Source organism: Monodon monoceros, unplaced genomic scaffold, assembly GCF_005190385.1.
Source record: "Monodon monoceros isolate NGI ecotype Baffin Bay Population unplaced genomic scaffold, NGI_Narwhal_1 Super_Scaffold_9, whole genome shotgun sequence".
Lineage (NCBI taxonomy): Eukaryota > Metazoa > Chordata > Mammalia > Artiodactyla > Monodontidae > Monodon > Monodon monoceros.
This window is the reverse complement of record NW_021703786.1, coordinates 48,375,601-48,388,489: the sequence shown is the minus strand read 5'-3', so window position 1 is coordinate 48,388,489 and position 12,889 is coordinate 48,375,601. Positions and strand designations below refer to the sequence as shown.

At 38.9% G+C, this 12,889-nt stretch overlaps 1 protein-coding gene across 9 annotated transcripts in view; it reads left to right on the top strand.

Moving 5' to 3' along the window:
* The window catches only part of KIAA0753 (KIAA0753 ortholog), a 60,657-nt gene that overhangs the window by 9,467 nt on the left and 38,301 nt on the right, over positions 1–12,889 (top strand). For 7 of the 9 annotated variants that reach the window (XR_003791932.1, XM_029211722.1, XM_029211720.1 and 4 more), the window contains exons 3-7: positions 2,778–3,402; positions 5,410–5,516; positions 7,582–7,644; positions 8,049–8,264; positions 10,173–10,383. Coding sequence is in view for 8 of the 9 variants with exons in the window: in XM_029211722.1 (XP_029067555.1) it covers positions 2,778–3,402; positions 5,410–5,516; positions 7,582–7,644; positions 8,049–8,264; positions 10,173–10,383 (1,222 nt within the window). In the remaining variant the exon portion in view is untranslated. Of the gene's footprint in view, positions 1–2,730; positions 3,403–5,409; positions 5,517–7,339; positions 7,545–7,581; positions 7,645–8,048; positions 8,265–10,172; positions 10,384–12,889 lie in introns of those variants that run through there. The other 2 variants (XM_029211723.1, XM_029211725.1) reach the window with 2 other exon arrangements.

The window sequence follows — 12,889 nt, the reverse complement described above, 5'->3', positions numbered from 1 at the left end:
TTTTTAAACCTCCACTTTTCAGTGTGGTTATGTTAGTCATTTGAACTTCATTTTGGTTCATTGGTTTCTGTTAGTATTTATTTTTAGGGTTTTCCTTCATCCGTATGAATTTTATTTATTATCTTCTTCCCTTTCTCCCTCCCTTCTTCTTTTCCTTCCTGTCTCTCTAGTATATGGGAAACATTAATGTGGTTCCAAACAAACGTGTGCAAAAAGGAACATTCAGTGAAGTATTACCGCCCCCCCCGTTCCCTCTATCCTTTCCACCCAATTTCTACCCACACCCTGTAGATACCTAATCTTATTATTCTCTGATTTTTCTTCCCTTTGTTTCTTTCTGCACAAATGATCAGATGTGTGTGTGCTTTCTCATGAAGTACTTCTCCCCTTTTTTGAAGGGTGGAGTATTACAGATACTCTTTTTTGCACTTTGCTCTTTTCACTGAACAGCATATCTGAGAAATCCCTCTGCATGGGTTCATACATATCTTCCTCATTCTTCTTAACATCTTCATAGTACTCCTCTGTGTGAATGTAGCATAGTTTCTTTTGTTTTCTTTTCTTTCTTTCTTTCTTTATTCATGGCTGCATTGGGTCTTCGTTGCTGAGTGTGGGCTTTTAGTTGCAGTGAGTGGGAGCTACTCTTCGTTGCAGTGCACAGGCTTCTCATTGCGGTGGCTTCTCTTGTTGGGGAGCACGGGCTCTAGGCACGTGGGCTTCAGTAGTTGTGGCACACGGACTCAGTAGTTGTGGCTTGAGGGCTCTAGAGCACAGGCTCAGTAGTTGTGGCACACAGGCCTAGTTGCTCTGCGACATGTGGGATCTTCCTGGACCAGGGCTCGGACCCGTGTCCCCTGCAATGGCAGGCGGATTCTTAACCACTGCGCCACCAAGGAAATCCAGGATATAGCACAGTTTGAGACATGCTTCTACATAGGCATTTAGGTCAATTCCAATACTTGGCAGTTACAGTAGAGCAGTGAGTAACCCTGTGCGTATGTGTTGTTGGGGGTGTATCTTCAGGATAAATTCCTGGAAGTGAGACTGCTGGGTCAAAGGCAAACGCATGTGTGGTTTTGTTTGCTCTTGCTGGAGTCCCGTCTCTGAGGGTTGCGCTCCCACCAGCATCCTGTGAGAAGGCCTGTTTTCCCAAGTCTTGCCAACAGCATGTGTTGTTATATCTCTTAATTTTTGATGATCTGTTGCTGTCTCAGTGTATTTTTAATTTGTGTTTTTATGAACTTGACGAACTTTCCATATATTTAAGGGCCGTGTTTCTTTTTTTGTTGTTGTTAGTTGTCTGTTGTGTGTTTTCACCATTTTCTACTGAGTTTTGGTCTTTTTTCATCTCAATTTACAAATATTTTTCTTCCAGCTTTTCAGTTCTTTGACTTTGTTTATGGTGTTTTTAAACCATAAAAAACAGAAATTGTTTTAAATTTTTTTATTTTAATGTAGTAAAAATTATCACTTTTATTGCAAATGGATTTTGAGTCACAGTTAGAAAGCCTTTCCCTATACCCAGGTTAAAGAGGAATTCATTCATTCATTTTTTTTTTTTTTTCTAGTACTTATATGAAATCCCCTAGGTATTTTAGGTTATTTTTACTTTTGGGGAAGATTTCTCCAATAAGGCCATAAGTTCCAAGTATTGTTCCTCATTCTGTGTACCTTTCAGATGGTAATTCTTTTTTTTCTCTCTCATCTCTACTTTTTTTTCCTAAAATACTTTCCTGAAGTTTTATCACACTGGGTTAGTTTAAACTAACTCTTCATACACGTGATTGTATAAACACATGTTCTTGTGTGTGCTGTGAGAGTTGGGGAGGCCGTCTCAAGAATAAGGCATCATAGCACAGGCTGCACTGGGTTTGCATGCACGGATTCTCCTAGTGCTATTTACCTGCCATGGACAGGTCCAAAGCCACAGAATTGTTTGCTCCCTTTGACATAGTAATTGCAGAACAGATCATTTATCCTAAGGAAATAATTTAAAAAGAGAAAAAAACTAAATGCATGGGAATATTAATTGAAGTAATACTTCTATCAGTGGAAAAGCTGAAACAATCTAGCTGTTTAATAATAAGGTTATAGTTAGGTTAAGCATGAAAAGGCCATTCATTGGATTTTGGAAAGTGCAACTGTGAAAAATAATGAAAACTGTGAGAGTATGGAAACATGCCTATGTTTGTTAAGTGAAGAACAAAACCTGTGTCTATCATGATTATAACTAACAAACACTTAAACTTGCCTAAGAAGGTGAAGTGGACTGTTTAGAGCAAGATGCACTGAGGTGTAGGATAAGAGATGTGGTCTAACCACCAGATGAAAAATCTCAGGAAGGGTATTGTCAGTGGCTTAGGTTCTGTGTGGTGCATCTGTGGAGCAATTTTCAGGAACACTCATAATGAATTGTACTGATCACTTGCTGGAAACTGACATTTTGATACAGGGCAGAAGTCCATCACTGAGGAGTTGAGGAACTTACTGGTTCTGTTTGAAGCTTTCTGAGTTGACTTTGTGAGGAGGATTCTAGTATGCTACTAGTAAACCAGAAGGATAATACTGGGGACTGGGTGATGGTAGGATAGAACCAGGGGTGTGTGGTTAACTCAAGGGTGTGTGAGAGTAGCTGATTCTATCAGTACAACAGGAAAATACCTCTTAGCACTAATAATCGTGTGGGTGAAATGTTAGAAACTTGATTATAGACATATACTAACTATGCAATATGTTATTTTTCTAATGTGCGCTTGCTTTTATTTTTTTTTTTGAAGAACCAGCTGCAGTTTAATAGGAATGTTCCTACACATTCAAGCAACTTGGCAGTCCGATATTCTTGCCCACATGGAATTAGAATTGAAAAACTGAAGCACTCATACAATGAGTCATACCATTGTAGAGATTCAGGTTTTAGAAACGGTCCTGACGTAGGCAGTTCTGTTTCATTTTCTGTCATATCAGAAGAGAGACTTAGCTACGCCGTCCATCTAGCCAAAAGAGATGTAAAACGAAGACAACTTGAAGAACATATAAAAGAACACCATCTCAGAAGTCAGCCCCAAATCCTTCAGAAATGTGGACAGTCTAACCATAAAATATCTGACCATAGAGTGGAAAGGAAGGAATCAAAGAGTCAGGAAGTCTGTCACGGCAGCAACCAGCCATCCAAAGTAGAAATTTCCAGCTCAGGTGCCAAGGTATACCTGTACACATCTCATCCGGGACAGTCAGACCTCACCATGCCAAAGTCGCCACCCACTCGTGATCCAGGACTTCAGCCACATGCCAGGATAGGTGACCACAAAAGCCTATGTGGACACAAAAGCCTGCTGGAAGTTCAGCGACTCCAGAAAGAATTGAGCAGTTGTATCCATAAAATTGAAGAATTAACTAAAAAAGGTGAGAAAAATTGGACTCTTGACTTTGAAAAGATGCTATGAGAGGGTATAGTCCAAATGCATTCTTCGGGATCCCCGCCCCCTGTCACATTCCATTCTCTCCTGTCACTAGAGTGAGCACTCATGACAAGACAGGTGGACTTTGAGTTTGACCAGTGTCTTTTTTTCTGACGAGTTTGTCCTGCCCTAGCCCCTCTTTCCAGCAGAGGCACCTGAAAGAGCCTCTTTTCCTTAGGCTGTACTTGGTAAGTCGACTGACTGAGGGCCCCCCCTAGTAATTGCGGTACCTGTTGTCTGAAGCTTAGGTCTTCTAGCACCTGAGTGCAAATTATCCTGTAATGTTTTGCTTCTGTATCCAGAAGTCCTTCTGGAAAAATTAATTTGTTCAGAAAAGAGCATAATACCTGTATATTATAGCTAAAACCAGCTCTAACTTAGGCAATGGTTAGATGAGTACACAGCAGTGATGGGGAGTTATGGATATACATATAAAATATCTGACCACAGGGTAGAAAGGAAGGTGTGTAACCCTCATATACTGTTCTCTACAGTTTTTCAGTGTTCCCTATGCCCTTGCATTTCCCTGGGGAGTAGAAGATTGATTGCACATGGAAAATTTGGGGTTACCATAGCTAACAAGTAGGGGGATCAAGCCTAGCTTTCAGACTGCAAGGAATAGGGAGTTAACATCAAAAGGAGCTACTGTGCTAAGATAACACATAGTCTATAATGATCTTTTGCACTATAAAGTCAAGTAATGTATGCATATGTGTGCGTATGCATGTTACGTAAGGAATTTAAGGTGCCTTACAAAAACAGATTGAATAAAATAGAACAAAAATATGTAAATGAGGATATTTTGGCACAGGAAAAAATAAGGAAAGGAAAAATAAGATTTATTAGGAACGGGTTACAGATTTGTTTCTGAGCTTCCTCACAGTCAGCTCACCAGGAAAATGTGATCAATTGCAGAATTTACAAAGAAAAAAACAGTTGTATGAGGAAAAAAATTATACCACGTATTGAGGCTGGAAAAAAATTTGTCTCTGGTGGGTCTTTATAAAGAGTATGTTGTGTAATATGAACAATTTGAAAACATTCCTACATCAGAATAGCAGCAGTGTTGTGGCTTGTTTCTCCTAACATCGCTCAGTGGCGGTCTGTGGCATGACCCCACAGTATAGTTTGGTAGAAACCATGATACCAGGGGAGCAAAGCCACGAGGCCCGCTGCTCTGGTGATGGGGCCTCATACAGGGGACCTTTAAAGCTGAGCTGCTCAGGCAGTCTTCCAGAAACAGTTTCTTTGAATGAATCTTTTGAAAATGTGGAGCAGCAGTGTGTACGAGGGTGTGCTTCCTGACAAATAAATGAAGACTTTGGACATGCAAATAATTTTAGCCCTTGGTGTCTTAATATTGGAGAAAGGACTTCTCATCTGGGTTCAAGATAAGAGAATGCAAAAGAAATCTTGCTAAACATAAAAATAGGTCAATAAATGGTTTTTTTAAAAAATAGAAAGCACGTGACTTCCCTGGTGGTCCAGTGGTTAAGACCCTGCACTTCCACTGCAGGGGGCGTGGGTTCCATCCCTGGTCGGGGAACTAAGATCTTGCATGCCACGTGACGCGACCAAGAAATTTAATTTAAAAAAAAATAGAAAGCATTATAGATTTGGGTTCAATAGAAAGAATTTAAGAATAGTAAGAGATGCTTCACTGTGGTATAGGCTGTCCAGTGGGATTTGGTTCAGGGAATTCCTGCCTGGAGGGGAGCTTGATCTAGTTAGTCTTCATGCCTCTTCCATCTCTGAGTCAGGACACAGGCCCACTTGCTGGTTCCTAGTTTTATGGCTGAGGAAAACTGAAATTTTTTGGTTATGACAGCTTCATTTTTTTTCTTAATAAAACTAGAGATTGTCAACCTCATTATCTCTTTGAGTAATTGAAGTTTTTATAAGTTTTTAATGTGTGGTTTATAATCCACTTTTGGGGGAAAAATATTTTCAGATCGCATGGAAGAAGCTTTGGATCCAGATGAAGAGCAGAGAATCCGTGTCAGGAGGAAGGAGCAGGCCGTCCGTTCTGCCCGAATGCTCTACGTCCTCCAGCAGCAGGTGAGGAGGCTCAGGGACCGGGGACCTTCTCAGGGAATTCCTGTTTTCCTTTTGTCCCAGGAATATCAGCACCAGGTATCCTACATGAATTCTGATGTGTTTGTGAGGCCGAATTTCCTGAACACGTGGACAAATAATTCTGCTTCTCGTCCTCAGCCTTTATGTGTGTTTGTGTATTATGTGTATATGGCCAAACTCTTTATTTTATTTTTATCTTTTTAAAAAATTTTTATAATTTATTTTTGGCTGCCTTGGGTCTTTGTTGCTGCGCACAGGCTTACTCTACTTGCCGCGAGCAGGGGCTACTCTTTGTTGCGGTGCGCGGGCTTCTCATTGTGATGCCTTCTCTCTTTTTTTTTTATAAATTTATTTGTTTTATTTATTTACTTTTTAAAAATTTTTGGCTGTGTTGGGTCTTCGTTGCTGTGCACGGGCTTTCTTTAGTCGTGGTGAGTGCGGGCTACTCTTCGTTGTGGTGCGCGGGCTTCTCATTGCAGTGGCTTCTCTTCTTGCAGAGCGCCGGCTCTAGGCACACGGGCTTCACTAGTTGTGGTGCGCGGGCTCAGTAGTTGTGGCTTGTGGGCTCTAGAGTGCAGGTTCAGTAGTTGTGGCGCATGGGCTTAGTTGCTCCAAGGCATGTGGGATCTTCCCGGACCAGGGATCAAACCCGTGTCCCCTGCAATGGCAGGCGGATTCTTAACCACCATGCCACCAGGGAAGTCCCTGGCCAAACTCTTTAAATACTGGGGGATTTTTTGTTTTTGTTTTTGTTTTTTTCTTTACTTTTTGAGGTCATAGACTCTTGAGAATCTATTAAGAGCTATGTGTCCTTTCCCCAGAAAAAAATGCTTATACAGCCCATATTTTTGCAGATAAATTTAAGTGGATCAGTTACCCTGAAACCTGAGATCCCCAGTAATGCACCTTATAGTCTTAGAGGATAGGGACCTTGTTAGTTTCCCATCTGTCTCATGTTTATTGTGTATTAGAAGCTTAGTAGATAGTAAATAGTTTAATTGTCTTTACTAAATAGTAAAGAGTGAAGAATGTGTTAAGTGTCTTTCAGGACACATGGAGTGGCCAATAAGCAGGCATTTACATTTTTTACATTGTGGATAGAATTTTTAAATGTTTGTTTTAAATTTAACGCCTTACTCATTAGTAAGCCTTGAACTCATTTCTGGCCACTTAGCTCACGTGTTAGCCTTATTGCTGAACCCAAAACTGGACTGTTTCATTTAAAAGATAATGCCTGAGTTAGATTTTGTTTTGTATTCTTGTTGGGTTCATTTTGTTTTTTACTTTGCGCTGCTGCCATAAAGATTGTTCTGAAACATGAATCAGAGCTGTGCTTGAAAGGTTTGATTGGCTCGCTGTTACTTAGAGGGTGGAGGCTGAATTCTTTAGCCACAGCACTGAAGACATCCTGATCTGGCCCTCCTACCTTTCCAGAGTCACCTTCACCTTCACTCCTTCATGTTAAATTCCTCTTACATTGGGGACCAAGGGATGGAAGGTGAACCCTGTGCTCTAGTCACCATCTCGAACTGGAAACCAATAGCTACTTTGGGGGTGAATGAATGAAGAGCCTTGTTTCATTTTCAAGTGACTTGAATTAATAAGGGTTATATTTGGGACTTCCCTGGTGGCGCAGTGGTTAAGAATCCGTCTGCCAATGCAGGGGACACGGGTTCGAGCCCTGGTCCGGGAAGATCCCACATGCCGTGGAGCAACTAGGCCCGTGCACCACAACTACTGAGCCTGCGCTCTAGAGCACGCAAGCCACAACTACTGAACCCCTTGGACCTAGAGCCCATGATCCACAACAAGAGAAGCCACTGCAATGAGAAGCCCACGCACCGCAACGCAGAGTAGCCCCTGCTCGCCACAGCTAGAGAAAGCCCGCAGCAACGAAGACCCAACGCAGCCAAAAAATAAATAAATAAATTTATAAAAAATAATAGTAATAATGGTTATATTTGGACAAGAGAAAATGTATCCTTTTCTACAGAAAAGATCAGTGGAAAGGTACGAAGTTTTCATTTCTCCCCCCTTTACAAAACAGGTTAAAGAAATCCAGGAAGAATTGGATAAATTGAGTCCACATAAAATTAAACATACTAAGAAGGTATGACGCAATTTAATTATGATTCATACTACTTATAAACTACATTTCCAGTATTTTGTTAGTATTATGTGTGGGTTCTCTGCACTAATATTTTCAGTGCTTGTAGAAACCTATTAGGGAGTGAGCATCTTACATATTCTGAATATGGGCTCATCTTCCAAGAAACAGGTTCTGAAAATAGATTTTTGTTGTTGCTCCTGGTATAAGAAACTGAGCATAAAAGGGAAAAGACTTTTTCATTAGAAAACCTTTAAGCTTTACAATTCCCTTTACTATGAAAAAGTTTTTACAGTAGAAGTTGTTCTCACATAGAAAGAAGATTGGCTATAAATGTTCGTAAGGGTTGGGTTAACGTTTAGAAGTTGTGAGTATTGAAATAACTCTCGCATCTCATTTATTGCCAGTCATGGGCAGTGTCCAGGCTGGCAGCTGCCCATCGAGGAGCCATTCGGGCCTTACAGATGTTTGTTACTCAGTTTACTGACCGGGTGGAGCACGCAGTTCCTATTTGGTGCAAGGAATTGGGCCGTCTCATCCGCCAGCTTTCACTCTGTTCTGCCAAGCTGGAGGCCAATGCTTCTGTCCCTGATGTGGTGATAGACATCCTGCAACAAACTGAGGTATGAAATTGACTCCGATTTTTGTTTAAAGTGCATTGTTTCTAAGCAGGGAAGTAATGTTTACCATTGCCTAATTTCATTGAGATTTGTGGAGAATACAAGACAAAGCTGGTGCCTAGTAAATTCAGGCTTTGCAGAGGGCAGAAGAAGCACTTCATTTTAATTTTGTTTTTACAATCTAGTCTATATTGTATTTCACTGCTTTGAGAATTGGTGACTTGAGTCTAGAACACATAACAACTCTTAACCAGGTCCATTAATTAAACAGAATGTTCCATACCGTGACCAAAAGAACTTATTAGCATACAAAAGGAAAACAGTAAAGCACTGTTTAGATTAGTGCTTAGATTAGAATATCAGTGTGCAATCTAGATAGATTTTTGAAAAAAAGAAACACAAAAATATATGGAAACAGAGTCTAAAGTCTTGTGCTATGGCTAGAGACTTCTGGAAATCACAACCGGTATGTACTAGTCAGGAATGGATAGTGTTTTTAGTTTTATTGGTGACAAAGACAGCAAAAACACTGTGTCCTTAAATCTTTATAGTTCTTTGAAGTTTGTGGAGTGCTGTCATTTCATCCTTACTGCGTTGCTGTGATTTGCAATAGGTTTTATTACTTTTATTTTACAGATTAAAAAAAAGGTCAGAGACATGACACAGTTACTTCTCTCGATAGCTGGAAATCCAATGCCTGTTTTCTGACTCCCATGCCACTGTTATTTCCACTGCGCCACACATTTTCATCCACAAATAAAAGGATGGCCTTTCTGTTAGTGTGACACAGTAAGCTGTTGGCTGTAGAGGAAGGATGCTGTAGTGGGAAGAATTCGAGACTAAGTGACAGACCAGTTCTACCATTAACTAGCCCTTGGTGATCTTTAAGTCCCCTTCTGCCTTTACAGTTTCATTATCCAGCAAATATGTTTGTGATTTACGTTGGTTACATTCGTGTGTATAGAACTTACTATCAGGAATGTTATTGTCAAATGGAGACCTTTAGGTAGCATATCAAGTTATGTGGTGCTTTTTAAACTTATCCATAAGAAATATTTATTGGCCAGATGATTTCATTTAGAGGACATATCTTGCTAATCCTAGAAAGGATCTCAAGAGATATAGTCCCTTTCCCAAATTTTGAGCAGAAGTGCCTTAACATAATGTTTCTTAAATATAATGTTTGTCTCCTCTACATTTGAAAATATTCAGTAGCACAAGAAATTTATTCTTTCTTGTTGATGTCTACGACACCAACCCATAGCTTATTATTTTCTTATTGCCTTACTGTCATCTGAACTAAATGTCCCTGGCTGTGTTCAGTTGTCCTTAACTTGTACTGACTGGAGGGAGACTGGGCCCTTGCTGCCTGGTGACGAGTGGGTACTTGTTAGAGGACATACCTCTCTTAGAAGGGGTGGAGGGGCACAGATCTCCCCCGTTGTGGTAGATGAGTGACCAGAGCCACTGGACATGCTAAGTTTCCTTTAGTTTATGAAGATGTGCATTAAATACAGTCTGTGTGCCCACTTAAAGGATAATTTAAGTTTATGAGGTTTTCATTGAGAATTAAACTGCTTATATAGCGTATAGGATTATATTCTGAAGACTGTGGTTAGTTTTTAAAATAGGAATCCTTAATTTTAGAATTTGGATGCCTTTAAGAGTGTTCATATTCTTTATTTTTTTGCTATTGGTTTTAGTGAGCTAAACATGTAAAAGAACATGCAGAATTCTTTCATTAATTGGATTCCTAAATAACCAAGTTTTAAAATTAAGTGACGTTTCATTAACAATTAGAGATAGCCATTTAATAATGAGTTTCTCTGGAGTTCCCATTTTCAGTTTTATAATTGAGAAGTCAGACTTTTGTGAGATAAACTAAGAGAATGATTAACTGTTTCATGGCAGGCTTTGGAATCCCTCCTGGAAAAGACACTGTCACCAAAAAAGGCAAAGAAATGTTTCAGTGAAATTCAGAGCAGATTTCCTATTGGTAGCCAAAGGGCCTTAGAGAGATGGCGAAGTACATCACCAAAGAGTGAGAGGAGGCCCTTCGTAGCAAAGGAGATATTTCCACAGGAAACAAGAGGACCTTCAGTGGCAAAGAAGCTTCTTGCTGGTATGTGTCCTAAAGTGTTTATTACAAGATACTTTATTCTTTGAAATTGTCTGGACTGTAACGGTTGCCCCCCTGGGTCAGAATTTAAAGCCTATTCCACAATAGGTGCACTTGAACTAGGATAAAGGAATAGCAACCAAAATGCTTCCTTAGGCTGGAGGCTGGAGTATTTTTCCTTAGAGGAGGGTGGAGAAAGTAAAATTCCCTTTTCCTGCATCATAGCATTTGGGCTAACCAAAGTAAATCCCTGCAGAGCTGGAAATTAGAACCCTGCTGTTTTTTTTTTAAGTTTCTTTATTTACATTTTAACGATAGATATATACATATCTGCACAAACACACGTTTGGTTGATACATATGATCTTTTTTTACGTAGGTAATAAATTCTCGTTATTCCAATAAGCAGAGTTGCAAGCTTACGTGGTGTGCACATTTAAACAGATACTGCCAGCTTGCCCTTGAAAATGGGCATGCAATTATGTTTTGTTTAGCAGTGACCATCAGTATGTATTTCCCCATATCCTTGCCGAGTACTTTATATAATGAAATATTAAAAATTTCCAGTCTCTTGGTGGAAAATGGTACCTTACTGTTTTATATTGTGTTTCCCTGATTCCTAGTCAGGAAGGTTTTTCTTTCATGTATTCATTAGCCTTGTTTATTTCCTCTTCTGTGATTTATCTGTTTATATCCTTTGCCATCTCCCTGCTGGGTTCTGTCTTTTGCTTATGGGTATATAGAAGTTCTTTATATATTTTGGATCTTAATCCTTTTCTGGTTTACATGTATTGTAAATATTTTCTCTTAGACACTTACTTTTGAATTTTGTTTATGATATCTTTTCTGGCACAGAAAATTTTATTTTTATTATTTATTTTATTTACTTTTTTCAGCTGTGCCACAAGGCTTGCGGGATCTTACTTCTCTGACCAGGGATTGACCCTGGACCCTGGCAGTGAAAGCACCAAGTCCTAACCACTGGGCTGCCAGGGAATTCCCAGAAAATTTTAATTTTGTAGGCAAAAATCATCATTCTTTCCTACATATTTTAATATTTTAAGAGGTAGTTCTTTCCTCTTTGTTGTTGTGCTTTTTCAAAATTTTGCTGATGGTGATTGCTTATCTTCAGAGGAATTTAGAATGAGCTTGTCAAGTTCCATGAAAAGTGCTGCTGGGAGTTCGATTGGTATTACATTGAGTTCATAAATTAATTAGGAGAGGAATGACATCTTTACAATATGATCTATCAATTTATTCATGCCCCTTTTCCATCCCTTCAGTTGAATTTTATAACTTTCTGCATATGATAATCCCTGACGTAGGAATATATAGGAATTCCTAAATTTCTTGTTAGGTTTATTTCCAGTTTTTATTGCTATTGTGAATGGGATCTGTTTTTAAAATTCATTTTGAAATTGGTTATTGCTACTTATAGGAGAGCTGTTGGATTTGTACATTGCTCTTTTATCTGACACCTTGCTGAAATCTTTAATTTGTTATGGTACTATATTTCATTGGTTCTAAGGTATACATTTGAACATTTCTGAAATTGGGGTGCATTCTTAAATTGATGATATCTTACTTGACGATATTTTAAAATTTCGTATTGGTACATAAAATAATGATATGTCTTATACTTGATATTTCAGATTTGATGAAATATGAGGTTTTGTTAACTTTTATGTATTTTTCCAGATAGATGAGCTCACTTAAGTTTTGCCTCTCTCTTTGCAATTTTTATACCTCTCTTTTTTCCTCTTTCTGCTTTATTGAATGGATTTTAATTCAGGGTAATATTGAATAATAGCTGTAATGGTGGACATCAACTCCCTGTGCGTGCCCCCCCCCTTACCAGTTTCAAGGGAATGCTTTTTCATATGTGATGCTGACTATTGATTTTTGGCAAATCTGCATATGAAAGTTAAGGAAATTTTCTTCTGTTCCTGTTTTGCTAAGAGATTTTCTTTTCCTCTTTTTTTTTCCTTCTTAAACTGACATATATACACTAATAGTATTTTAAAATAGTTTTAAGATTTTAATATTGAATTTTTTAATATGCCATTTATATCAGAGTGTGGATGAATCCAGTAAACTAGTTTTCCTTCTTTTAATTGAAGTGGAATGTACAGATAGAAAAGTGCACTATAAATTTACAGCTCAGTTATCAGAAAACAAACATTTGTGTATGACCACCACCCAAGTCAAGAAATGGAACGTTACAAGCACTAAGAAATCCCCCTAGACTCTCCTCTTCCAACCTCCTTCCCCTGCTTCTTCCCCTCTATTAACTATCACTGTGATTTTTAATGCTGTACTTTGGTTTTGCTGTACAATTGGTATTTTCTTGTGACTGGCTTCTTCCACTTAACACTTTGTGAGATACATCTGTTCTGTTTGTGTAGCTGTGATTTGTTTATGTTCATGGCTGTATTCCATTGTACGAATATATGGCCATTTATCTATTCTGTTGTTTTAATCATTGGGTTTTTTCCAGTTTGGGGTGATTA